The sequence below is a fragment of the Phoxinus phoxinus genome, assembly GCF_949152265.1.
Source record: "Phoxinus phoxinus genome assembly, chromosome: 15".
Taxonomy (NCBI): Eukaryota; Metazoa; Chordata; class Actinopteri; order Cypriniformes; family Leuciscidae; genus Phoxinus; species Phoxinus phoxinus.
This window is the reverse complement of record NC_136890.1, coordinates 24,504,034-24,529,316: the sequence shown is the minus strand read 5'-3', so window position 1 is coordinate 24,529,316 and position 25,283 is coordinate 24,504,034. Positions and strand designations below refer to the sequence as shown.

General features: G+C 37.4%; 2 protein-coding genes across 4 annotated transcripts in view; both read left to right on the top strand.

The window, feature by feature from the left end:
* Window positions 1-426: 426 nt before the first annotated feature.
* On the top strand, window positions 427-6,086 carry znf692 (zinc finger protein 692). Its single transcript, XM_079636503.1, has 12 exons — window positions 427-738; window positions 1,041-1,226; window positions 1,584-1,615; window positions 2,131-2,640; window positions 2,721-2,796; window positions 2,884-2,958; window positions 3,032-3,142; window positions 3,242-3,292; window positions 3,517-3,595; window positions 3,801-3,915; window positions 4,822-4,921; window positions 5,083-6,086. Exons 2-12 carry the CDS (start codon window positions 1,060-1,062, stop codon window positions 5,354-5,356), a joined length of 1,590 nt encoding a protein of 529 aa, XP_079492629.1. The 5' UTR covers window positions 427-738; window positions 1,041-1,059; the 3' UTR covers window positions 5,357-6,086.
* A 75-nt stretch (window positions 6,087-6,161) lies between these two features.
* Window positions 6,162-25,283, top strand: part of fcho1 (FCH and mu domain containing endocytic adaptor 1) — a 46,148-nt gene continuing 27,026 nt past the window's right edge. For 2 of the 3 annotated variants that reach the window (XM_079638870.1, XM_079638869.1), the window contains exons 1-2: window positions 6,175-6,273; window positions 17,987-18,040. In XM_079638870.1, coding sequence (XP_079494996.1) covers window positions 18,008-18,040 — 33 coding nt within the window. In that variant the 5' untranslated portion in view covers window positions 6,175-6,273; window positions 17,987-18,007. Of the gene's footprint in view, window positions 6,274-17,986; window positions 18,041-25,283 lie in introns of all 3 variants that reach the window. The other variant, XM_079638871.1, reaches the window with a different exon arrangement.

Here is a 25,283-nt window from a genome sequence, read left to right as displayed (position 1 = left end):
GCCGTGTGGCCAGCGTGAGATGATTTTACTTTGATATTTAATTTGTATTATTAGTAGTAGTAGGCTATTAGCTGTATAAAACATATAGTAACCCAATAAAAGTAATTGTGTTACAAAACCAGTGTAATATGTTTTAGAACATTTTTGAAAATGTTTTACCAATGGGTAAAAATTAAGGTAAATGTGTAAAATGAAAAGTGTACAAATTTTTGATTAGCTTGCTTAAGAGGTGTAGGCCATACTGTAAACATAATAAACTCTAGCCTACAGCACTTTGGTAGGCTACCCATTGTGGTTAAAGCCTATTAAAACATTCTATTATTTTATTTGCAGTTTTTTGTAGAGATGACTTATAGAGCAAGTCTTTTAACATATAAAACACTGTTCTGATCATGTAAAATTATAACATCACGGTGATTATTCTCAGACTACATTTCCCATAGATCCTAGCTATGCCGTGAAGAACTCTGGGACAGGAAACTTCCGATTCGTTTCTCTTTCTGCAGCTCGCTTGACATAATACTCTAGAGTTGAAGACATTCATGAAATAATCTTATTAAGCAGATTAATTCATTCATTATTTTTATGTAGCATCGCTTTCGTCGCGAGATAAATTCCATGCTCTTTACACTGAGTTAAGCGATAATCTGTTGCTTGACTGAGCGGTTCCACCTTAAAAGGGCAACAGTTCGAGCGAGTGGGCCCCGCGAACACTATCGCGTAAGGGTCTTATTTAAGGTATGCCAGAGGTTTCCTGAGGTCTGTTACTAATACTATTGTTATGACTTTGTTGTTTTACCTTAATGTAGGCCTAATATGACTAAGACGACACAGTGTAGCCTACACTGTGTCGTCTTAAGACATTACGCGCATAAAATGTGATGCCTGAGAGCAGGGCATTTTCCATGAATAGAGTAGCCTACAGAATATAACGTTAGATTTAAACTGAAACTTAAAAATAAATTATGCTTTTGGTACAGCATAAGCAAAATCAAAAAATCTACTTCACATTGTCATTGTGTTTCTCTCTCTTTTTTCAGTGTTTGTGTGGCACCTGTGATGTCGTCCTCTAGTGATACTCCTCGCAGTCAGCGGCGGAGGGAGTTGGATGCCCGCAGGAGTAAGTCTCGCGTGCGGCTGGGCTCGTGTCTGCAGAGCTGGGGTCATCTCAAAGATAAACTGGGCTTCTCTCTTCACTCAGAGCTCGCTCAGCATCTGCTGCAGAGGTAGGCTATAATACAGTCAGATACAGTTACCCTCGACCCACACTAGATGACAGTTCGTTGGATGCGCGCTCTAGAATTCCAGTTGAATCACATCTGCAGTTGTTGATTCTGGCTTTGTAGAGACTTACATTTTTTCCATTTGTTGTGATCCTGTTCCAGATCATAGAGGGGAAAGACAGGAATTATGAGTGAGCTTAAAATGAAGTATAGGCAGAAAAACAAAGATGAACTTGTGGTTTATGGAGTTCAAAACATATTAAAGTTTGGCTGACAGCCAAGTCTTTTGGTGGTGTGAAGCATTATATTGTAGATAATATGTGGTCTAACTGACGATGACATCTGCCTCCTGTTTTGCAGCTACGTTTCAAGAGTTTGCATCAAGTGCTCAGGTAAACATAGTTAATCCACAAAATTATAATTATGACATAATTTACTTTATAATACTTTGTCATTTGTGTATAAAGATGTTCTAAACCTGTATGACTTCATATCTAAGTTTACTAACATTCTAGCATTCACTGCAAAAAAAATATTTTCTTAGTATTTTTGTATTTTTCCACTTCAAATATCTAAAAATTCTTAAATCAAAATACGATATAGTAAATCTTATTTTCTGAATAATTTATCAACATTAAGTGTTTATACTTAAAACAAGAAAACTGGTGTAAGAAAACTATATCGTTCTGTTTATTCTGACTGTCAATGTTTTAATTAGTCATCAGCTGGAAAAATTATTAATAACAGCTGCTCTGAAAGTGATTTTAACGATATGGTTATCGTTATAGCTGTGGTGTTATCTCTCTCTCTCTCTCTCTCTCTCTCTCTCTACACCTCTCTACCTCTCTCTACATACACATATGTTGAATGTCTACTTTAGTTTTACATCTCCCTATGGCTTCTTTAGGTGATGGGAAAGGAGAGATCACAAGCACCCTATCAACTACAAATGAATCTTTGCAGGAACTTATCCTGCTGGTTCACAACCATGGGCGGATGTGCCTTTCCCCCCCTGTCCTGCATTCTCAGCCTGTCACGAAACCAACAGTTCAAGATCAGAGTGCTCATGCAACAGCGAGAAAAGAAGCTGAAACTAATTCCAAGGACTGTGAGGTGGACATGTGTCTCAAGTACACCTGTGAAGACGGACATCACTTTTTGTGGTCTCCTATTAAGACGGAGAAGGCAATGACATCTAAAAACGAAGGTGGAATAACTGCAGCCAGCCCAAAGAGACTCAAACAACGAGGCAGGAGGTGGTTGAAGGATCCAGACGCAGAGATAGAAGGACAAGAAGTGATGATGACTAGATTAAAAACCAGACGGCAACTACGAGAAAACGCTGATGTTACCACAAATGACACTGAACATAAAAACAACACAAGGTCTCAAACGTTCGGAGACAACAAGAATGCAGGTGACTTTGTTTTTAAGGATTTTTCTCAAATAAAGATGCTATTTTAGTTTTTTAAGGATTAACTAGAACCATGTGTTAAGCTGTTACAGTGACTGAGACTTCTGAGACACAGAAAGGAAATAATGTGGCAGCTGACTTTTCGCATTCAGAACATAGGTATATATTTGTGCATATTTGGTTGTTTAGCTGCCTATTTATAATTTTAGTTGAATTATGTCTCCTCAATCTTTTTCGGATTGTCAGGTCTTCAGCAGACAGTGATGAGATAACTGAAGATGATCCGGCCAGGGTTTGCATTGAAAACAAAAGCCCTGATAGGTATTTCCTCTATTCATCTACTCTTTTAATGAATCAATTAAGACATATGTTAAGCCAAGTCTCTGTCTCCTAGCAATGAGGAAGTTGCAGTGCTGAATTTAACCAACAGAGGGGTCCAGAGTAAAGCAGATCCTACTGAGAAACACAACACCAACAAAAAGGCAGGAACACTTAAAAATAACAGGTGATTTTTCTAACTGCACATATGTTTTATATTTTCATATTTTAGGATTTTTAACAAGTTCAATAAAATCTTAAAAGTTCTTTACCGTTTTCTCTCCAGTTCACAGTCTTTGAAAGATGATGTGTCCCAGATTGGTGCCAAGAGAAAACGGTTTGTTTTTTAATTTTACCAATATAAATATTGTTTATAAAATATTTACAGTATTTTACATTTAGATAAAAGTTATGTATAGTTATATACGTTTTAAATATTAGAACAGTAATTTCATTTATTTGGTGCTATTTTCATGGTTTTATTTTGAATGCCTTATGATGTCCTATTGTATTACTATATGTTGATGTCATATTACATGATACTGATCTCTGTGTTTACAGAAAATCAACATCCAAAGTGATTTTGCCGTGTGAGTTTCAAGGCTGCGATAAGATTTTCTCTAGTCGGCAATATCTCAATGTGAGTGCTGAGTCAGTATTGACTTTCCATGACACATTCATTAGTCTTTACTAGACTAAAACATGTCCCATTTTTCTGCACTGATCTGACTGTTAGGAAATAAACTGCATTTAAAACAGAATTACGTTGATTGCAAGGTTTTATGGAAAAGCATCAACACTGAGACAGGATGGCAAAGCATCTCACAATCTGTTCCTCTCCTCAGCATCATGTCAAGTACCAGCATCTCCAGCAGAAGACGTTTACCTGCTCGCACCCCCCCTGCAGCAAGTCATTCAACTTCAAGAAGCATCTGAAGGAACATGAAAAGTTGCACAGTAGTGAGTATTCAGTCCGTATGAATGATTTATGTAATAGATGTAATCAAGTGTAGTTTTGGACAGGCAGTGTGTGTGTGTGTGTGTGTGTGTGTGTGTGTGTGTGTGTGTGTGTGTGTGTGTGTGTGTGTGTGTGTGTGTGTGTGTGTGTGTGTGTGTGTGTGTGTGTGTGTGTGTGTGTGTGTGATAAATATACTGTATATAAATAACATGGTAATTAGATTCTCCTAATCCAGTGGTTATTGGCATGTGGGTTGCAGGACTGTTTTGACAGCAGGTAAACAACAATGCTATATGCAAGTCAAGTAACCATATAGTTGTGAATTGGTAGAAATGGAATAAAATAGGTTTATCAACTTTTAAAAGAAGAAGAAAAACCTTCCCAAATCGTTTATTGTTGATGTCAAATGCTGGGTGTCTTATCAAGTCTAGTCTACTGTATTTTGTTGCAAATTCATCCACATTTCATTGAAGTCATGTAGAATCCAAATTAAGTACATACAAAAATGGACAAGGTGAAACAAATCCTTGAAAAAAAGTACATAGTAGTTTAAGGCACTTTAAAACCATGAGCAATTACAGAAAGTTAAAGAAAATCCAATCCAGACAGCAGAAGTAACTTGCAGTGAGTATAAACATGGTTTGTGTCAACCACATTGTGTGTGCTTTGAATTATTGGATGCTGAAATCACCTACTGTGTGATATTTAATCAATGTGAAATGAATAATAATACATTTTAGTGTACTTATAGTGAAAGTTTTGTTTACTTAGTTTGTATGCATCTATGTCCAGAAGCAAACCCACTTAAGAACCACTGGACAAGTACAGTAAGCAGTAGGGATGAGTGATGTTTTTCATGTTGTGGTTAATAACATGGTTCTCTCTATATGATTCTTTGTGCCTGTGAGATCAGAGAGACTATATCTGTGAGTTCTGTGCCCGGGCGTTCCGAACCAGCAGTAACCTGATCATCCACCGCAGGATACACACCGGAGAGAAACCACTGCAGTATGAGTTTAACCACACACACGTGTTTATACCAAAGCTTGTGTACCTCCCAAACTAATTTTGCATGAATATTCCATCAATATTTAGCACAACAACTGCTCAAGTCTTTGCTACTACAGTTTTCAGCTCCGGATATAACTCACCCGTTCTCTCTTTCTCAGGTGTGAGGTGTGTGGCTTTACCTGTCGACAGAAAGCCTCTCTAAATTGGCATATGCGAAAGCACAATGCTGAGAGCACCTACCAGTTCCCCTGTGAGATCTGCGGTCGTCGCTTTGAAAAGAGAGACAATGTCACAGCTCACCGAAGCAAGAGCCACCCAGACTACAATACACCCACTTCTGAGCTTCTTCCTCCTTCTGACCCAGTCCCGCATCCCTCTGGGCAGCGCGGATCTTCCCCTTCTGTTTCCAAGAATCACATTTCTGTAGAATAACATTTGTAATGCCGTGTTTTGACTACCGGTAAATATGGTACCGTTTGTGCATCCTTGAACTTGAGCAAACTTTACTGTGGGACTGATTTCCTTCTACAGTTTAAACAAACTGAGAAATTGCCATGTGGTCTATCTGTGGTGTTAATTATGAATATGGTGATTTTTAACATGCAAGTAGATATTGTTTTTTGTTTTTTTTATCATGCAGAGGCTGGACTTCTGTAAAATTACCTAAATTAGCATAATCAGGTCAGTTAAAACATTTTTAGGGCATCAAATAGAACTAAATGTGACACTTTTTTTTTTTTTTACATTTTATCAACAAAACTTAATATTTATGGTTTTGTGTTATAATTCTGTACTACTTTTAAAAATTATCAACAGAAGACATTTTTCTGCTCTTTTTATATATATTTGTATTTATTTATTTTCCATCCCTGTACACATGCTTAAATCACAGTTGTCTGGAAAAAAATGTGATGCGCACGTTTTTGTGGATATTTGAACAGTGGTTTTTCATGATGCATTTCTGTAAAGAAATAAATTTGCATACATTATAATAATCGAACTCAAGGGTTCCCGCCTTTAGTAAAGCCTTACTTTGATTGACACATACTTTATCCAATGACTCTTGTCCATGAGAAGTGGGCGTTGCCTCTTGATATTGAACCACACTCTATTGGCTAAGAAAAGCGGTATCGGAAACGCAGTTGCCATGCCTACACAGCTTTGCTCCAGTGACGCTTGAGTGACAGGAAACGTGAACCAATAGGAACACAAAGAGGCGGGGCTTTTCTAACACTGTCAACTGTTCGTTCAAACCTTGTTACTCTCCGTAACACATTGAACGCGCCACGGTCGGATCAACTACCGGCGATGAAAATGAGCCTCACTGCTTTTACTGAAACCAAAACAAGGTAACATACTTTTTACGTTTCTTTTCACATTATGTGAAGTTATTGGTTATGCTGCTGAAACGTTTTCCCGGGAATGCAACATAATAGGCGTCCAGCACTAGGCAGTTCATTGTACGTGACACTGACAGTGAGGCTCTCCCCAGCGGAGCATCTCTGTTTCAGTGTGTCAGCATTGTGGTGCAAAAGCTTGATCATTTGCTACAAGGTCAGTTTTAGTTTGGGCTGCAGCATGTGTGGTGCTGTTCCTCATCAGTTCAGTGCATACATTTCCTCTGTCTAGAACAAAGACTTTAGACGGTGCTTTGTGGAAGGAAGTTGCTGTGACAGATCAGAATAATGATGGGCAAAGTGGTGGAGAATTTGTGTCTCTTAAGTGTTTTTTAAAAGTTGAACAGATTATTTTGTTTGTTCATTATTTGTGTTTTTAAATATGACGGTATATCTTTTTTTTATCTACTGCTTCAGAACTAGTATCTACATTTATGTCACTAATGCTTTTTAAGTATTATTAAATAATCCACTAGTGACTAGTATCTTTTTCAATTGAACTAGCAACTATTAATTTAGAGATACTAATACAGTATTAATGCTAATAGTTACTAGTATCCAATCACTACTAGTACTTTTTACATACTAGTACTTTTTAACTGCTATTAGTAGTCACCATCCTAATAGTGGAATGTTACTATTTTAGTAACACATTTTGTAAAATAAAATAAAATAATTGTTACACTTTATTTTAAGGTGTCTGTGTTACAGTGTAATTATACATGATTTAAGTACTGAGTAATAATAATGAACTACATGTACTTACTATATGGTTAGGATTAGGATGAGGGTTTGGTTTAGGGTTAATTGCATCATGTAATTATGCATAATGTATAGTTATTAATACAGTAACTACATGTAAGTTAACGTGTAACACTGTCAAATAAAGTGTTATCCAATTTTTCTATTGAATTCTTTGGTTCAAATATTCATCTCTGAATATTATGTATTACATGTTTTGCTGTTACCAATTCTAGTTTTTGGTAACACTTTATTTTATGGTGAAATAGTTACACGTAATGTACACTATAGTAATGACAGTAAATTATGCATAATTACAAGTAACTTAACCTAACCTAAACCAAACCCTAACCCTAAAGTACATGTTAATTAATATTAAGTACTTATTTGAGTAAGAAGTACAATGTAATTACATCACCTTAAAATAAAGTGTAATCTAATTGTTCGCTAACACTTTTTTACAGTGTCATTGTTAAATGTTACATGTAGTTACTAAAGTAATAACTATAAATTATCCATAATTACGTGCAACGAACTAACCCCAAACCCTAATCCTAACCCTAGTAGTTATGTAATATTACTCAGTACTCAAATGTATAATTACAGTGTAGAAATCTCTATTCAATGACATATGTGCAATTTGTTACAATACAATAATAATATCATAACTATGTCACTATAATAATAAGTCCTAGTATGTAATGGATACATATAAATCCAAATAGGCCTACTTTTGGATTACTTTCTAGCAATTAAAAAAAAATATTGGTTAGTTGTAAGGAATACATTTTAGAAAAGCTTATTCAGATTAGATTTCACCAATATTCTAATAGCAGCTCTATTTAGACTCTCAACTTTCATGCCTTGAAAGACAAATCATTTGTTTTGTAAATTGTGTGGATGAATAATGTCCCTGTCATTCTTGATGAAGTGGATAAGGAGAAATATCTCTAGAAGTAGCCAATCGCCTGTTCAGAAGTGTGGCTGGTTATTACTAGAAACACTTGCAGTATGTCACATCCTGAGGCATGTGGTTGGTTGTAGATTTGTGGAGAATGGCTGCAGGTTAGTTTTTCATATCCCACATAGTCAAAAGAGTGTGCAAAGCTGTAGTGCTGGGTATCGATTCAAATTTCAAGAATCGATTCGATTCCGATTCTCAAGATCTTGAATCGATTATCATTATTCGATTCGATTCGATCCGATCTGATCCGATCTTATATTTTTAAAATCAAAAGTTTTAACTGTTCATGAACAATCAAGTGTTTGTATTAAATAACATTCACAAACATACATTAATGTTGTAAAAATGTATTGTTCACTCAATGTATTGATGTTAGATAAGGCATTAATGTTAATGAATGGTGTCTTAATATAGTGTTACCAACTAAACAGGAGGTAAAACGTGTTTTATTTGACTTAATTGACTGTCCTTTTATTTAATCCAAAACTGCGTTCATATTTAAAAGGCCTTTTAAACTAGATACAACGAACCGCACACGATACCACTTTAGGGGCCTTTCACATATCGCGTTTTATGCGCGTGCAAATTCAGTGAGAAGCACTTCAATGCATCTCAACAGGTCATGTGACAAAAACAAGCCTGTTACGGCCTTTCCGTAACAACATGGAAAGCTCGGCCGAACAGCTGATCATAGCTTTACAGGGCGGCTTTTTATTTCTCATCTCAATGAATATATCTAGTAGTAAAGCTAATGCAAGGGCTAGAAATCAATTAATTATTTGATGATACTTCCTCGTCATCATGGAGAGCGCAGTTTGCACGAGTTTGCACCGCTTTCTCCTCTCAACAAGCGCGTGCTTTCCCTTTGCGTCTGCCGTTGCTATGCAACCATGAACAGGCACGCCTGGAAAACGAATTTGCACGCCCAAAAAACGCGCTATGTGAACGATTCATTCCTACTTTCTTGTCAACAAGTAGGCTAGATTCAGAGAAACCGCATTAGCAGCGCCGCCGGTCGCCGTGTCTCAGTGTGTTTATGGGGAAAATGTAGGCCTGTTATTAAATCGATCCTCTGAGTTACGGATCGATCTTTAGAAATTAATATGAAAATCGATTTAGAATTGGTGAATCGATTTTTTCAACACAGCACTACAAAGCTGGGTTATTGCACAACACAGATCGCGGGGCTCATTTGCTGTACACTGTACTCCACTTTTGTAACTTCTCTTTGGGATCTCTTGCAACATGTGTTGTAAATGCACGTCATGGTATTCCCACCTCATGATAAGAGTCTTGTGATGCAGATGCAGATTGTCCTTTGCATGTGTGTCTTGATTCTTGTTCTTGTTTAGTCTATCCTTAAAGGAACCCAGCGATTCACAAAAGTCTGCGTATACAGTACACAAACATGACATTCTTAAGACAATTTTAAGATGCACTTGAGAGCACTGAGATGTGGCTAAGATAGGAAAGAAGGCTGGAGTGCTTTTGAACCATTGAACCGTCTGATTCTTCTAGTTGTGGTCCGTGAAGAACTCCAAGTGGTTCTCGAGTTGAATGTCTAGTAAAAATAAATAAATAAATTGTCTTCTATGTTCACTTCCTTCCTGAAAAAGTTCAGTACTGTCCTAATGCCATACGTTTTCAATGCAAACGTTTAATTAGCATTTCTTATTATTAAGCCTAAAATGGGTGTTAATATCACTATTAGTTAGGATCTCTGTATAATAGTATTTAAATGTAAGATATTTAAAGTGTACTTGCAGTAGTTCCACTTTAGCACACTCAAATATACTTAAGTATCTTTAGTTGGAACTCAGCACAACTTCCGGATAACTGAAGTGCATTAAGAACAAAATTAGTTCAGCAGACTTTAAGTATATCACTTTGGTAAACCAAAAGTACAATTGCAGGATATTTATATTAATTACATAAATATGTAATGAATTGTTTTATACTTAGCATAAAATAAATGTATTTCAAATATGACATTCTGGTATTTTGATTGTACCAATGAATGCTTATGATGTCCTTCATAGTTTCTCATCATTTCCAAAGTTGCTAGCTTTTAACACTTAGCGTTGTACTTATCTCAGAATAAAACAAATAAAGGTAGGTAAGAATTCAAATATCAGTATTTGATTATCCGTATTGGCTGCACTTTAATGATGAGCACGCACTTAAAGGGACAGAATGCATTTAGTAGGTGTAGACTAAATTAATAATCTGGTTTTCTGAGCACCGGTAGTATGTAATGACATCTGAGTCACACTTGCGAACAGTTTAATATTTGGGCCAGGACTGAAGTGCATTTCCTCTGTGTGTCCATACACCACACTGCTCTTCAGTGCTGCATGGCTTGCCAGTGCTATGCACGCAGAATGCATTGTTGCTGTTTTTTTTTGTGTTTTTTTTGTAGAGTAAGCTTTTCTATCTCAGTTAAAAGTTTCAATACTGAATTTGGATTTTGGAGGCTATTTTAGTGTTCTAACCTGTCTCATGAACATCTGGATTATAAGGGTTGTGCATCTCATCCCCATGCTTTATACTGGAGATCATTGAAGTTAACAGTATATATTTTACACCACACAATCCTGTTGAATTAAAGTCGGTCTGTCACTTTTTAAGTCAAGGTGGATTCATTATCAGACCTGAAAGAGCTGAGACACATGAAAGCGGGTGCAGTGTGAGATTAGAGGGATCATCTAAGGACACCCCCTGACTCTGAAGACCGGCAGAGAAGGATGGATGGAGAGAGAGAGAGAGAGAGAGAGAGAGAGAGAGAGAGAGAGAGAGAGAGAGAGAGAGAGAGAGAGCGAGAGCTAGAGAGCTGTTGATTAGACTTCATTAGAGTGAACCTGCAGCATTAGCATGGACTCCCTCATTATGAGAGAACACCACACTAATAGAGAGAAGTTCGTTCAAGGAATCTGATCCAGTCCTCCTGTCACTTGTTTTATCATCTGCTGTTGTGTTGGTGGTTGTTAGTAGCAGCATTGGAAGATTTGTAGTTTTGTGTCAGTGCTGCTGGCTCACCTAGATCCCTGCCAAGCAGGACAGTGCCTGTGGGCAAAGCTTGGCAGCCCGTGGCAGATGGAGGATTTCTGTCTGTTGGGCTGTCTAGAGGCACACAGAAGCCTGGAGAAGGGACCGTGGCTCTGAGCCTAGCCGGATTGTGGGTCATTGTGACATGAATTAGATGTGGGATTTTTCAGCAAGTGTCCGTTTATTTCAGCGTGTTTTAATTAAATGTTTTAATAGAATAGTTCACATAAAAATGAACATTTTGTTATTTGTTCACCTCAACTCATATGATTTTATTCCATGAAACACAAAAGGAGATGTTTGGGAGAATGGCTGAGTTCCTTCCTTACAAGGAATTCTCTAATTTACTGATGATGTGCTGTAGTTCTCAATGTTGTTTAATTCACAGTAAATATAAATACAGTAACTTATGGTTGGCTTATTTCATCAAAATATATAATTTTTATGTAACAATCTACTTGAATACAAAAATCTGCTTTATAAACTAAACTGATAACCACCCATGATGATACAGGGTACAATAGAAAGCCACATACTGTAGTTAGGTGCCTGTCCTTAAAAAATGACCAATACTACTCCTGGATGGCGGGTCACACACACAGACAAGACCAAAGAAAAAAAAAAACCATCAGGGTAACAAAGATGACATAAAAATAATGCAATAAACAATTACTAAATAACATAAAATGTAAATGTAACACACCCTAATGTACATTATCGTTAACAAAAATAAGAAACAAAACTATTCAAAATATAAATCAAATATAGTCATATCATATGTGATGTCACACAGGGACTTGAATGTAATTTTACTGTTTTCTTTTCACCACAAAATATACCTCCAAAAACCCTACAATATTTTACAGTATGTACTTGTATACCGGTAGTAGTAAAATATACGTATATAATGTGTTTTTAAACCATTTACAATTTTTCACCATATATAAGGTAACTTTTAAGCTTTTACTGTTGCATTTTTACAGTATTTTTTTGTTTTGAAAAAAATTGTTGTTTATGGTTTTAGTAAAATAACCCTGTTCAGAAGACTTGGAATGGATTATATGTTGTATCGTTTTATGTAAAATGTTTGTCCTTTTTGGAGCTTGACTGTATAATGACCATTAAATATATTGGCTAAATAGCCTATAAAATGTAGGCTAAATAAGGCTATTGCCTGAAAAAGGATGGAAAATAGATTAGTAGGCCACTAGCTCCAGAGGTTTAAAATTTGCTTGACTTGAAAGTTTAGAAAAACTGTGAATTATGGTCATATGAAAAGGCAAACCATTTAAAGAGCCATTTAACTGCTTTGAGTATAAAGCATGGGTATAAAGTGTCAGTTATTTTCAATGTTTTATCTGTGTTTCAGTCAAATTATCTGCTGAATACACTCCTAACGACAACATGCTGTGTGTAGCATGATAAGAAAAGATAGTTTAGGGGAAATCTCAGTGCAGTATTTGCGGCATTGAGATGCAACTGTCCTCAAATTCAGGAGACCCTAATCAAATTAGCTATCTAGGTCGTTTATGAGGCGCACACTGACCCCAAAAAGCAAGTGATGGCAGAGAATAGGACTGTGTTCATAATTTGTAATGCTAATGCTCATCCGTCAGTGTCTTCTAGATGTGTACTGTCATTTAAATGCACTGTTGGGCTGCAAAAACATGGTTTAATGATCTGACTTAATGCATTGTGTAGAATTGTTGATTCTGCATGTGCTTGCATGGCTTACGCTGCCGGTAGTTGTACCGGGTGGAGGTGAGCTCTGGCCTGCTGTCATAATGTGCTCGAGCGCTACTGGCAACAACAACAGCATTCAGCACAGCACAAAAGCCAGCAGAGACTGTGGTTTCATTCTGCTGGGCTCTGGACAGAGGAACAAGCTGAACTCTGTTGGTGCGGAAGGATGCATGGCTGTTGTCCACATGGTGCCGTTCATGGTACCATTTGCTGTAATGTTCAATGAGGTGACATTAAGTGTTGTCTAACTGCTAATTAGTCTTTTAGCAGTCATTTATTATCTAAAGCGACTAGCCTAAGACTTACTTTAGAAAAGGGAAACCTGGGGTTTAAGACCATGATCTTGTCACCTTGGTGATCGTTTATTGATCATCACCGCTTTAATACTTTGAACCTTTTATCTTTACCAGTCCAAATCTTTAATCATGATGTATTTTCAGCTGGGAATAAACAACTTTATTTAGTTCTGGTCTTTGAATCTGATTGGTCGAGCGGTGGTCTAACAGCTATGGCACTTTTGAATGATTAGTGTTGTGGATTTTTCAGCGATTCTTCCTGCATATTTTATCAATCCGCCAGTAGGTGGCATCAACTGACTGTCTTTATGAGTGAGTCATTGTCTCATTCGTTCAAGTTCAACTGATTTAAACACTGATTCATTCGGAACGATAGAAGTGACCGGCTAAATCCAGAATATGCTATTCCAAATTCAGCCGCTGACTTTATGAGTCATTGATTCAAACTATTCATTCAATAAACAAAATAATTGACCGGCTGAATTTGCATACTTTTTATGGCAGAAATGAGTAAGTCTTTATGAGTGAGTCATTGAATCATTCACTCAATGAAAACAAAAACACTAGGCTAATACATTGAGGAAGGAATTAATTTGTTTTTGGCTTTGTTTGCAAATATATTTGAAGGAGGAGCAACAATAGACAAACTGGTATTGTGTCTAAAATGTAAGTTACTGAATGTGAACTTGTTCAATTAACTGTTCTATATAAGCAATATCACACTCTCTTTGTGCTGTTGTTAATAATAATGCTGATATTCAGAGCAACAACACTCTTGCTTGAATGATATTGCTTAATTATCATGTTTATTATTTAATACCTTGGTATATGAATGTGGTAATCATTCAGTAACATGGTCTATATGATATAATAACATATTATTTTGTGTACATTAAATATTACATCTAACATGGGGACTTTTTGATAATGATGAAATAGCAGGAAGGGCTTCTGCAGCAAAGCCCCAGAATGTCCATAAAAAATCCCCCTAAATGTATTTGTAGTTTCTGGGCTTTTTGGTGAAGCTCTGATGCAGAGATACAGACAGGCTTAGGTGGGTGGGGGATTTGGCATTGCACTGCTGAAGCTTGCTGCAAAAACCCCTCTGACAGGAAATTTTCTCAGCTCATTTTCTTTGCCAATGCAGGTGAGGAAGGACGCACAAATACACTCTCTGATTCACACTTACCCACACGATAATACGTATTAGAAGCTGAATTCACCAAACAGCCATAGCTCATGTTCATCGTTCTTGTTCATCAGGGATTTCAATTTAAGTAATATCATTCATTTATTATAAATGTATTTTAGGCCACTGTCAGTTAATAAGTCCCCTTAATTTCTTTACTATTGGAGCCCTTGACCCTGAAGTAATAAGACATTTTTATTCCAAAGCATGCCCTCTTCATCATTTTAAGTTTCACTCCCCTCACACACACTCAGTGTCACACTCATAAAAACACTTTCACTTTGACAGATGGGGTTTTAGTAGCCGAGGAGGATGTCTACTGTTGATTCTTGGCTCTGGAGCCAGGCTTCACTCCTGGTGTGAGGTCAGCTGAGGGTTGATACGCTGCTTCTGTTTATACACAGCACCTTATAAAACTTTGGATAGAAAGAGAGAGAATAGAGATCAGCGTCTTCCTTCTGAGCTGCATCTGCATCTGCCAATAACGCTCTAACAATCCTCTCAGCCACAGCAAAGTGAGAAAGAGAGATTAAAATGATGCTGAGCTTTGTCATTTAAATTCTGCCAGAGAGTAATGAGGATCACTTAGTGGCTGTGTGCTTTACTTTTAAGCTCCTAATTTTCCCTGGCACCCTGTTTTTCTCATCCTGAAAAGCATTTATTTATTTTTTTTTTACTTTTGATTAAATTAATTAATGTGACATGGCATGAGAAAGAATGGCAGATTTGAAATCTCCTAATTAAAAATTTTTGGGGGGTCCTATGCCGGATAAGCAAGTGCAAATGAGATGAATGTGAATGCTAATGGATGGATTGGTATATACGTCTTTAGAGAAACCAGCTACTACTAACAGTGAGCTGAGCACCAGATGGATCCTCCAGAACTCCACAGTGACCACCGAATCAGCTATGAGGCTTATTGTCTTCAATGGAAAATTCGGCTGCCGGCGTCACTGTGTTTTGGTACCAATGCCAAACCCAAAGGGTAGATTTGCCATGATCCCAAATGCCTGGAACGTAGTTATAGCTTGTTATTTTACTAAAACATCTAATTTATTTGTGTATATGCCATTAGTTGACAAGCATGTGTTTAATGGATATTTTAATGGTTATAAGATTTTAGTATCGCTATATTATGTCTACAGAGATATATGGTTGACATAGACATAATTACAGGGTATGAGAAGAAGCCAATCTTTACAAATTCCTTCTAGTCCCAGTTGGATCGTATTCTTTCTCTGCCACATTACGCCCTGATGTCTGTTTGGAGATCTCTGAACCAGCGGCTGAGTCTTATTTTTGGAACGAGCCACTCTGCCAAGGTTGTGTCATCCATAGGGGTGTAAGGTTTTCCGGGTCGAGTTAATTAAAGGGGTGTGAGAGATGGACAGAGGGAGTAAGTCGCAAGCATGAGTATTTCCCTGTCCATGAGATGTTGTGCTGTGCACCGGCTGATGGTCATCGACTGTGCCAAGAGAGGCCCGGCCGGCCAGAGAAAAGCCCTGTGGTCAGCACTGCGTGGGCTGTAGATCCTGCCAGCATCCAGCTCTCAGAAACATAACAGGAATCACACCTCCGACCGGCTCTCTGCTGGGCTCACACCTAGCACCCACAAACACATCTACTCAAGGACAGCGCTGTCATTTTGGCAGTTACATCACTGCTAATCTCTATAAAACATGTTTTTAAAGACCGTACTTTAGACCAAAGTTTTACTCGCAAATTAGTGTTAGTCTTTGTCCGCCGTTTATCAGCAGAAAAGTTCTGAAAATTAGTGTACTAAAAAAAAATTAGTGTATAAAATTATTTCAAAACATACACTACCGTTCAAAAGTTTGAGGTTGGACTTGGTATGATTTTTTAAATGTTTTTGAAAGATGTCTTTTATGCTCACCAAGGCTACATTTATTTGAAAAAAAAAAAACAGTCCAAACTATAATATTGTGAAATAATATTATAAAGGGGTCATGATTGTTTTATCTTTTTAATATGTTCCTTGAGGTTCGCTTATAATGTTAATATAATAACGTTTTTTTGCACAAAAAACAAATATGTATGCAAAAATTGTTTTAACCCTCGCTCTGACCCTCTGTCTGAAATGATCAGTTTTAAGGGGGCGGATCCTTTAAGGCTTGTCAGTAATGGGCCACTGTTATGATTGGCTTACGTCATTGTATAAGAAAAAATGTAAGCGCCCCCACTATCGCACGCGATTAAGTGTTTAAGTGTCAAAGCAAATTGTTTACTTACGGTTTGCGATCAAATGGTCCAAAAATGTGTCCCTTCTCCTTTCCTATCTACCTCCACTGTCCTGTCAGGCACAAAAGGATTTAACCTGGCTGCTGTCAGGAAGGATCCTCATTATGAGCCCCAGGTGTTATGCGGTAGGCCACTGGTCAGAAAGCAGGAACACAAACCTGCCAATATAGTGACACTGGACTGGAGTCTGGAAATGCCTGTCACATTTTGAGAGGATGTGTTTACGAAAGAGAGTGAGGAAAGAAGAGGATAGAGGAAAGGATGTGTGTGTGTGTGTGTGTGTGTGTGTGTGTGTGTGTGTGTGTGTGTGTAATGAGAGGCTGTATTACAGAAAAGAATTCTGTAGTGACTCAGCTCTTTGCACCTGTTGTCTTACCTCAGAGAGACGTTCAACCATCGCATACACAGCTGCAGAATCGATGCATTCTGAAACATTACTCATTTCAACTGATCTGACATGTCAACTTTCAAAAGCTTTTTCTTGTTTTGTTTAGCCCCCGACGTTGTGAATGTTACATCTGATTTCACTGAACAGTGAAAGGAATTCAGTGGGATGCTCAGGCTATTAGCTGAGGTGATGGTTTTATATTTCTGAGTTGGCTGACATTTACATTCACAAAGAGAAACTTCCGCACGCAGTCATCTCAGTGTCATCTGCTCCGCTAGACCACTGAAACACTGAAACCGAGTGTGTTGTGTGTGCACCTCAGCGTGGGTTTGGTCTAATTAAAATTGCCTTGAGTTCTTGCCACTAGCCTCTGCAGGAGTCTGCTTTCATCAGCATTATCTGTCAGTCTGCTCTAGTTAACCTTGTTTTTGATTGTGTACCTTGATTCTTCCCCTGACGGTTCTATGAAATGCATCCATTTAACAGGTTCCCTTTGGCACATCTATTATCAGTTGATTATGCACGGAGAACGACTTGTTTTAAAGATACTGAATTAGTCATTAGCTGGGTTTCCATTATAAAACATAAAACATTTTATAAATACACAATTGTACCTGCTAATTTTTTTCCATTTAGATAAACTTTTCTGTCATTAACGCTCACTTAGTTCATCTTTTATTTACTAATCATTTAATAACACTTTTAAATGTAATCTTTAGCAAATCTCAAAATATCATATTTTCATATTATAATGTGGCAATTTAAAATTATTTATTTTATTTTATTTTTGTATTATTATTAATTTGGACAAATAGTATAGAACTTTAAAATCAGCTATTTATTAGTTATTGGCTATAAATATACAAATGATTAGTTATATTTCTCTGAATATTAAACTGAGATAAGAGGAAAACATTTTACTATTTTAAAATTAATTTAATTCACAATTTCCTAAAGAGTTTTCCTAAAAATCAGTTTGGGTTTATTAAGTTTATTAAATATTATATCTGGGGGCATAACCACCTTCTTCTCTCTTTCAGAACTCTCTAGGAACCCTCTAAATGGAGATGGCATATTTCAAGAACAATTTTTGGGTAAGTCTGTCACATTTCTTATGCATTGTGTTCTTTATGTTCTAGCTTTGTAGCAGTAGTAAGAGCAAATGTTTTCTCAGCGTATGTTTTATACGGTTGCCTTGTAAGCAGTTTGGGATTCATATGCTGACTGTTTCTGTCACGTCATTGAAAGTATGAAGGGAGGATAGCGAGAGGAAAGAACAAAGAGAGAAAAAAGTGTAAGAACAAAAGCAGAGGACCATGTCTTTGTCAGCTTTCCCATGAGGACAGCCGTGCTCTGCACTTTCCACACACACCTGGCATGGCTATTTCAGGTGCGTCCTACTTTAATACCTAGCCTGCCCCTCTTAAAGAACGAGGAAGAAGAGAAGAAAAGCAAGCCAGAGCATTCAGGAACTGCTGCTACTGAATGAAGGCCACATTACACCAGTACAGAAGCCTTCCTGCCAGATAAAGACCTCTATATGTTAGAGAAGTTTAAAACATCTGTTCCATCAAATTAGTTTGGTTTGAAAAGTAGTAAAGTGGCATTTAAATGTCATGTTAGTAACAAACATCATCCAGTGATTGGTTCCCTCCTGTGTAAGCTGAACACCCCTTCTCTCATTTGTAGTCTTGACTGGAGTTTTAGTTTTGAGTTCCTCTACTGTGCTCTTCTGTTTGGTTGCAGCCTCTGGTCTGCTGACCAGTTTGGGACCGGTCATGTGATTATCCGGCTTTGTGTCGCAGGACTGTGGTAGATGCAGAGACCTCCTCTATTGTGTTGTGACCTACACAAAGCTGGTGTAAAACACCCCCCCAAAACTCCCAAGCATCAATGCAGAACTATTATTCACTCCCGACCCCCTCATCGCTCATGCAGATGTATGCAGACGCTCTGGCCTGCACTTTTTCCTGTTACTCCGAAAAGCAGTTTTTAAAGTCAACATAAAATCTAATTGGCCTTTCATGAGTTCACAATTACACATAATAAACAGAGTAAAGGTTATGCGTATTTGGCGTGCTGTCCGAGGGGACGGCTCCGAGCTAGGAATTTGGCCTGAACGCAGAGTACTCCCCTATCCCAGGTTGGGATAGGAATATATAGAAGTGAGGAGATGGGGTGGTGGGGTGGCGGAGGGATGCTGGATAACTGTCAAGGAACAGAAGTCTGCTGTGTGTGTATATACCTCTTATCTTGTTAATAGAGTTGATTACTGAATGTGTTAATTAGGTTAGTTATCTGAACGTGCTCCTCCTGAACTTTAAATACACATTTTTGGTCTTTTTGTGCATGATTCATCAATGCATGTCGTACCGAAGAACTGTCATTAGAATTCAGCAGATTAATCAGTTAATTCATTAGAAAGTAATTTTTTGTTTTATAAAATGATGGGTTTTTTTTTTGGTTGATGGAACCGAGGCTGCCTAAATTTCAACCAATGAGTGCCGGCGGTGTTTCAGGAGGAGAGTAGTGAAAATGTAATCAATTCCTGATGGGTAAATGTCAACTAAAAACTATTTTTTTTTATATAGAAATGCAACAGATTACAGAACACATTACAAATACCGATTCTTGTGTGTGTGTGTGTGTGTGTGTGTGTGTGTGTGTGTGTGTGTGTGTGTGTGTGTGTGTGTGTGTGTGTGTGTGTGTGTGTGTGTGTGTACGTGCGTTTGTCCTGCTCTGACTGTGTTTCTTCAGCACTGAATAAAAACACCTGTGTGAAAAGACTGAAACGACACATTTGGGTAATTACTGAAAATGCATGATTAATTAAGTCTCCGAGAGGGAATTCACAATCGCAGTGATTAAGCACATTCCTTATTTAGCTCATAGCTTCATCCTTACAACTGTCTTCAATCTGTTTTGTCCTCAGATGGAAAACAGGGCGTTCAGCAGGCTGTCAGATGTTGTCTCACAACAGAGAGCTCATTTAACAGCCTAATCAGTTCATTTAGTTTCACTCTTACTGTTCTGTTTCAATTTTACGAGCTTGGATGTAGATTTTTTCAGTCTCACATTAAAGTATTCGTTTATTAGATCTAGGAAATTGTTTAATGCATGACCTTAGCTCTACAAAGCATGCATTTTCTCGCATTTGCCTGAGAAAATGACTTTGGCCACACCAGTGCGAGTGAAATATGCCACCTAAACCTCATGAACTTATCTAGTGCCATCAGAAAAAACAAACATTATACGCAGATTAACTTTCACACTGAGATTGGCAGATTGGCTGCTTTTTGTTGGTTTCCATCCAAACGATTACGTTTTTTAAAATTAATTTATGGGAACATCCATGGACGTTTTTGTCCATCATTCTCATAGTGTTGTGCTTTTATAATTAATGTTTGATGCGAAAGTAATGTATAGTGTGTGAATAATATTAATTGCATCGTTAATTTGGTCATGGATTAGTAACCCTCTGAGAGTGTCCAGACATGTAACAGATTAATTAAGAATAAAAAATTAAGGTTCATGAATATTTATTATTCAAAACATAATCCATGCCTTTATAATAGTATATTTTGTTCATTAGTTACATGATTAGAACACACTTAACAGTGTCTTCCTTTCAGCATATAAATTATGCCTACTGAGCAAATCATTATTTGTCCCTGTTCATTTGGGTTTTGGGTCATGATCCATCGGTTTCCATTGTCATAGAGAGGCTTTTTTTGTCTTGTGCTTGTAATCAATGAATAGCATTTCATTAAAAAAAACCTTTTTTTTATCTTCAGAGAACAGAATTCAGAGAATTCCTCAAGTTAATGTATAGCCCTGTCTCCATCTCCAATTCAAGATAAACATCACTGATACACTATATCTGTCTTACTGTCCCACTCGTGTGATTTAATCAAGACTTGTCTAGATAAAGGTAAAAGAGAGGTGGATGAAATACTTTAGGTCAGTCAATGATTTCCCTCTTTCTCTCCTAAAAGCTAATGCAGTTATTTATCACAGGTGACAGGACTGGGCCATGTGTGTGTGTGTGTGTGTGTGTGTGTTTTAACCTTAATGCACAGTCAGCAGTAAGTACTTTACAGACCCTTTGGAGGGAATTTTGGGAAATGAGCAAATAATCAAATATCCAACATATACTCATAGTCATGAACAATCTCACCCGAGATTCTGATGAAGATACAAATGTTGATGAAAAAAAAATTCACTGAGAATTATTTTGATTCGTTTCTGAAAATTGTGACTTTATTTGATTCAATTTTTAAAGTTTCAGTTATAGTGTAAGTTTTGCTTGCATGTTCTTACATAGAGAAAAAACATTCTCTCTTTTGTAATGCTCAAATTTATACAGAGCAGTATTTCAAATGGATTCAAATCTGTTTTCTTTCATAAAAGAAAGAACTCATAAGAATCATTTGTTTCAGGAATCAGATGAGCAGCTCTGTACCGGTACATACAAGTTTTCACGCAGCCAAACTAGAGTTCTATAAAAGATAGATCTTGGGACTTTAAGAATTGATGTCGAGCAAGAAAAAAAATCACGCAGTCCTTCTGCTTCTCGAGCCATGGTGAACTCATCGACCTGCACTGACACTAGACTGTGAAAAGGCTTTTTGAGGGACTACAGTGTTCTGTTCTGTTGCTTGTCGTTTGTGTGCGTTTATTGGGTCTCACATGATTGCCTCATTGCCCCGAGCATCATGACACTGGAACGCCCTGCAATCTTCTAATTACAACTTCCATGAGACATGTCTTATTCATCAAACTCTATATTAGACCTTCTTACATGCTGCTCGTGTGTTTACAGCATAGGGTTAATTCAAATCAAGTGAGACTGGTTAGTTCTGCAGGCTAACACCGCTTATCATTGTGAAGTGGTGGATGGTCAGCCTCATGCTTTTAAGTTGAAATGATTATTGAAAAGATTTATAAACCCTTTTCAGAATATAGCTCTCAACATTAATGACTTAACACATTACAAACAGATTTTAGGGAATCCAGCTCTCTAAAAACTTTTAAAGTCCCCTTGTGGTGAAAATCAAGCTTTTAATGTGGTTCATATGTCTATGTGGGTTTTTTAATAAGCTTTAAGATGTGCAAATTCACAAGTCAACTCTATTGCTGAGTATTTTCTCTTTAAAACTACGGTGAACCAAAGACAGTCTCAAAAACACTGTTTGAAATCACTGGCGTCTGTGACGTCACAAACTACCTTGTAACCAATCACGTCAAAGTCCTTTAGCATATCATTAACTGCGAACTAGCGGGGGAGTCGTGAGAGAAGCCTGGTCATCCCGGTATATTTTTCTGTTGATATGAAAAATCGGGTAGATATAGCAATATAGCAGGTGTATGATGGGATATTACGATGTTATGATGAAGTGAACTATGAGTTGTTCAAAGCGTTTCTGATGGTTGTTAGAAGGCAGCTGCCTGACTCTGAGATGGTGGACGGGAACATGGTTTGTGTAACAGCAACACGTTATTAGCGTAGTCAAACAAAAGGCTAATCATATTCATTTCTGTTATGTGTCCGACGTTGTAAAGATCAATGCCATTGTGCAGCATTTGCAGGAAGTTGGCCGAGTGAATCTCTGAGCCGGTGCGTGAGTGGAGGCGGGGCTAATTAGCATATTTGCATCTTGTTTCACAATGCATTTTATGTGTACTAATTTTGTCGTCTTTTATTACCATTATAAAGTGGATTTCATTTTTAATCTCATTATTACGTTCATTTGTTTTCATGTTGGTGCTTATTGTAATGCTTGTAAAGCACTTTAAGCTGTGTTTCTTGGTTGAAAGGTGCAATATTATTTAATATATTAGAGTTAATGCATTTTTTATTACAATATATTTTTTATTTATAGTATTTATACTAATTTTTTAATATGAAATATATTTTAAAGCTTTTCCCCATTTCCTTAGAGGAGAGGTCAAACATTTTTTAACAGTCCTGGGACTTGATAATACAGAATACTTCAGCCCCTCTCTTGCACCGACACACACGTATCGTATGCCCCTCACCTTATGGAATGAGCTGTTATGCGTCTCCCTCTCTCTCACTGTTTCCAGGGGAACCCTGTCGCTTTAGCAACCGCTATCTTGGTAGGAGACACGTTAATACCGAGCGGATTGGAGTTCCTCTTTCAACACCTGCAGCTCTGCTTAATGTCATCGCAGCCGTCCGCTTGCGCTTTGTTTCCTGCTCGCTGTCTGTCATGCTCTCTTCAAACATAAAGCGTCCTCTGTGGCGGCATCACGTTAGATAAGGTGCTGCCGTATGCTGTGCAAATGAACTTCTGGGAATGAAGCTATGAAAGAACAGACTGTCAACTGATGGGCCGTCATTTGCTTCCAGCACTGAATTCTGACTGAGGAATCCAGGGGAAAACACTGTCTGTCTAAGCCCGCCTGATAGTTGTTGACCGTCCTGTATATAAAAAGAAATAGGGAAGTGAGAGAAAGAGGCAGAATAGAGTGAGAGAAGGAAAGACGGCTTTAGAAGGGGAGCTGTTGTACCTGTGCTGTGTGGGCAGAGCAGAGAGAATCATGGGAGATCAGCTTTCCAAAGGGGTCAGGTTTCAACAAGCATGCTGGCCACACAACAAACATCAGCTGTTGTTTTTCATTTCGTTCTAACATTGAAATTACATGTCGTTTGCAACTGGTTCATTTGGTCCAACTGTTGTTTTGTGACCAGGGTTCTTTAAACAGCACTATACTGTGAACATGTACATCATAAAAGACTGAAACTGAACACCAGAAGGGTCCATGGGTAACTGATACTTAGTCTGTGGATTTGACTATAGTGCCATAGGAACATAAAGCATAACCATTTTTTTCATATAGGGATTTAAAATAATGTTTCAATAAAACCTTCAACTTAACTAACCACAATATTTGATTCAAAGCAAAAGTATCTGATTGATTGATTTGGTTCAGTTCTCTTTTGGCACTTCACCTCACTATAGAATTGTAGCAGCTCTCTGATTGGCCCAAATCTATTTGGATAACCTCTTTTCCCTGTGGGACACTAAAGCTTAACCTCTGACCTGCTTTTTTGTATGATCTGCAGTTTCTTTAAAATCTGAATATTTACGGCTAATTTCACCTCAGAACAATACAAATCTGCTCTTTAGAAACACAAAATTTGTGAATTTAAAACATTTACTGTGTAAAATAGACCACAAAACAATTCAATTTTTGTTCAATGTCACAAATGTCTAGAATTCAAATGTACCAGATTCAAATTCAAACTATAAATAAAATAAATTGAGTTAAATCTCACATCTAAAATGTAAATTTACAAAAGTCTAATTAATTTTCTAGTCTCATAAATATCAGCTGTTGACTTTTAGCTCACCAGTTATTCACTTTCTTAATGAGATCTAAAAAGATTCAGTTTAGACTTAAAGTCCCCCTGTGGTGAAAATCAAGCGTTTGATGTAGTTTATATGTCTATGTGGGGTTTTTAATAAGCTTTAAGACAAACCATGTGCAAATTCAACACCAGTCAACAGTCAACACCATTGCTGAGTATTTTCTCCTTAAAACTGCAGTGAACCAAAGACAGTCTCTAAAACGCGGTTTGAAATCGCTGGTGTTTCTGACGTCACAAACCTTGTAACCAATCACGTCAGCGTGTGATCGTCAACGAGTAGATCTCTGAGCTGCTGTGAGTGAGTGGAGGCAGGGCTAATTTGCATATTCATAGAACCGCGTATACTAAATGAGGCAAGGGCGTAGAGTTACATTCAAGCTGTTTTAAAGGAAAAAGCGTTTTAAATATGTCATTTTGGTGCTCAAAGATGAGTTTAAAGGGTTACAAAGATGAGTTTAAAGGGTTAAAAGTGTTTTTTTTTTTTTTTTTAAAGAGCACTAATGTGCACAAATGTCTTTAAATCTGCAATACTCGTACTGGACATCAACATAATGGTTTCCCATAATTGTTATAAAATTCAATACAACACTTTTGCAGTAGATTGTTGGAATCAGGTTTTGTTTAAAAAACCCTGTCCAGTTTCTATCTTTGGACGGTGGGAGTTTTGTCAGTCCGTCTTTTACCTGGGAAGTTCTTTCTGTGGTTTGGAGATATTTATGGCCACTGACTTCTCTGGTTCTATCATTTGTTTCTTTCTCTTTCTCCTTTGTTGACATTTTTCTGTTTGCTAAAAGAAAGGGGGCTATTTTTATACTTGCTAACTTTGACCGCAGGATGTGCTGTTACTTTGTTCCAAAGGTTATCATCTGAGGATCTCCCCTACTGGGCCTTGGCCTTTGAGGGAAGTCTGGGAGAAGTGTTGTGCTCCTTGCTCACATGGC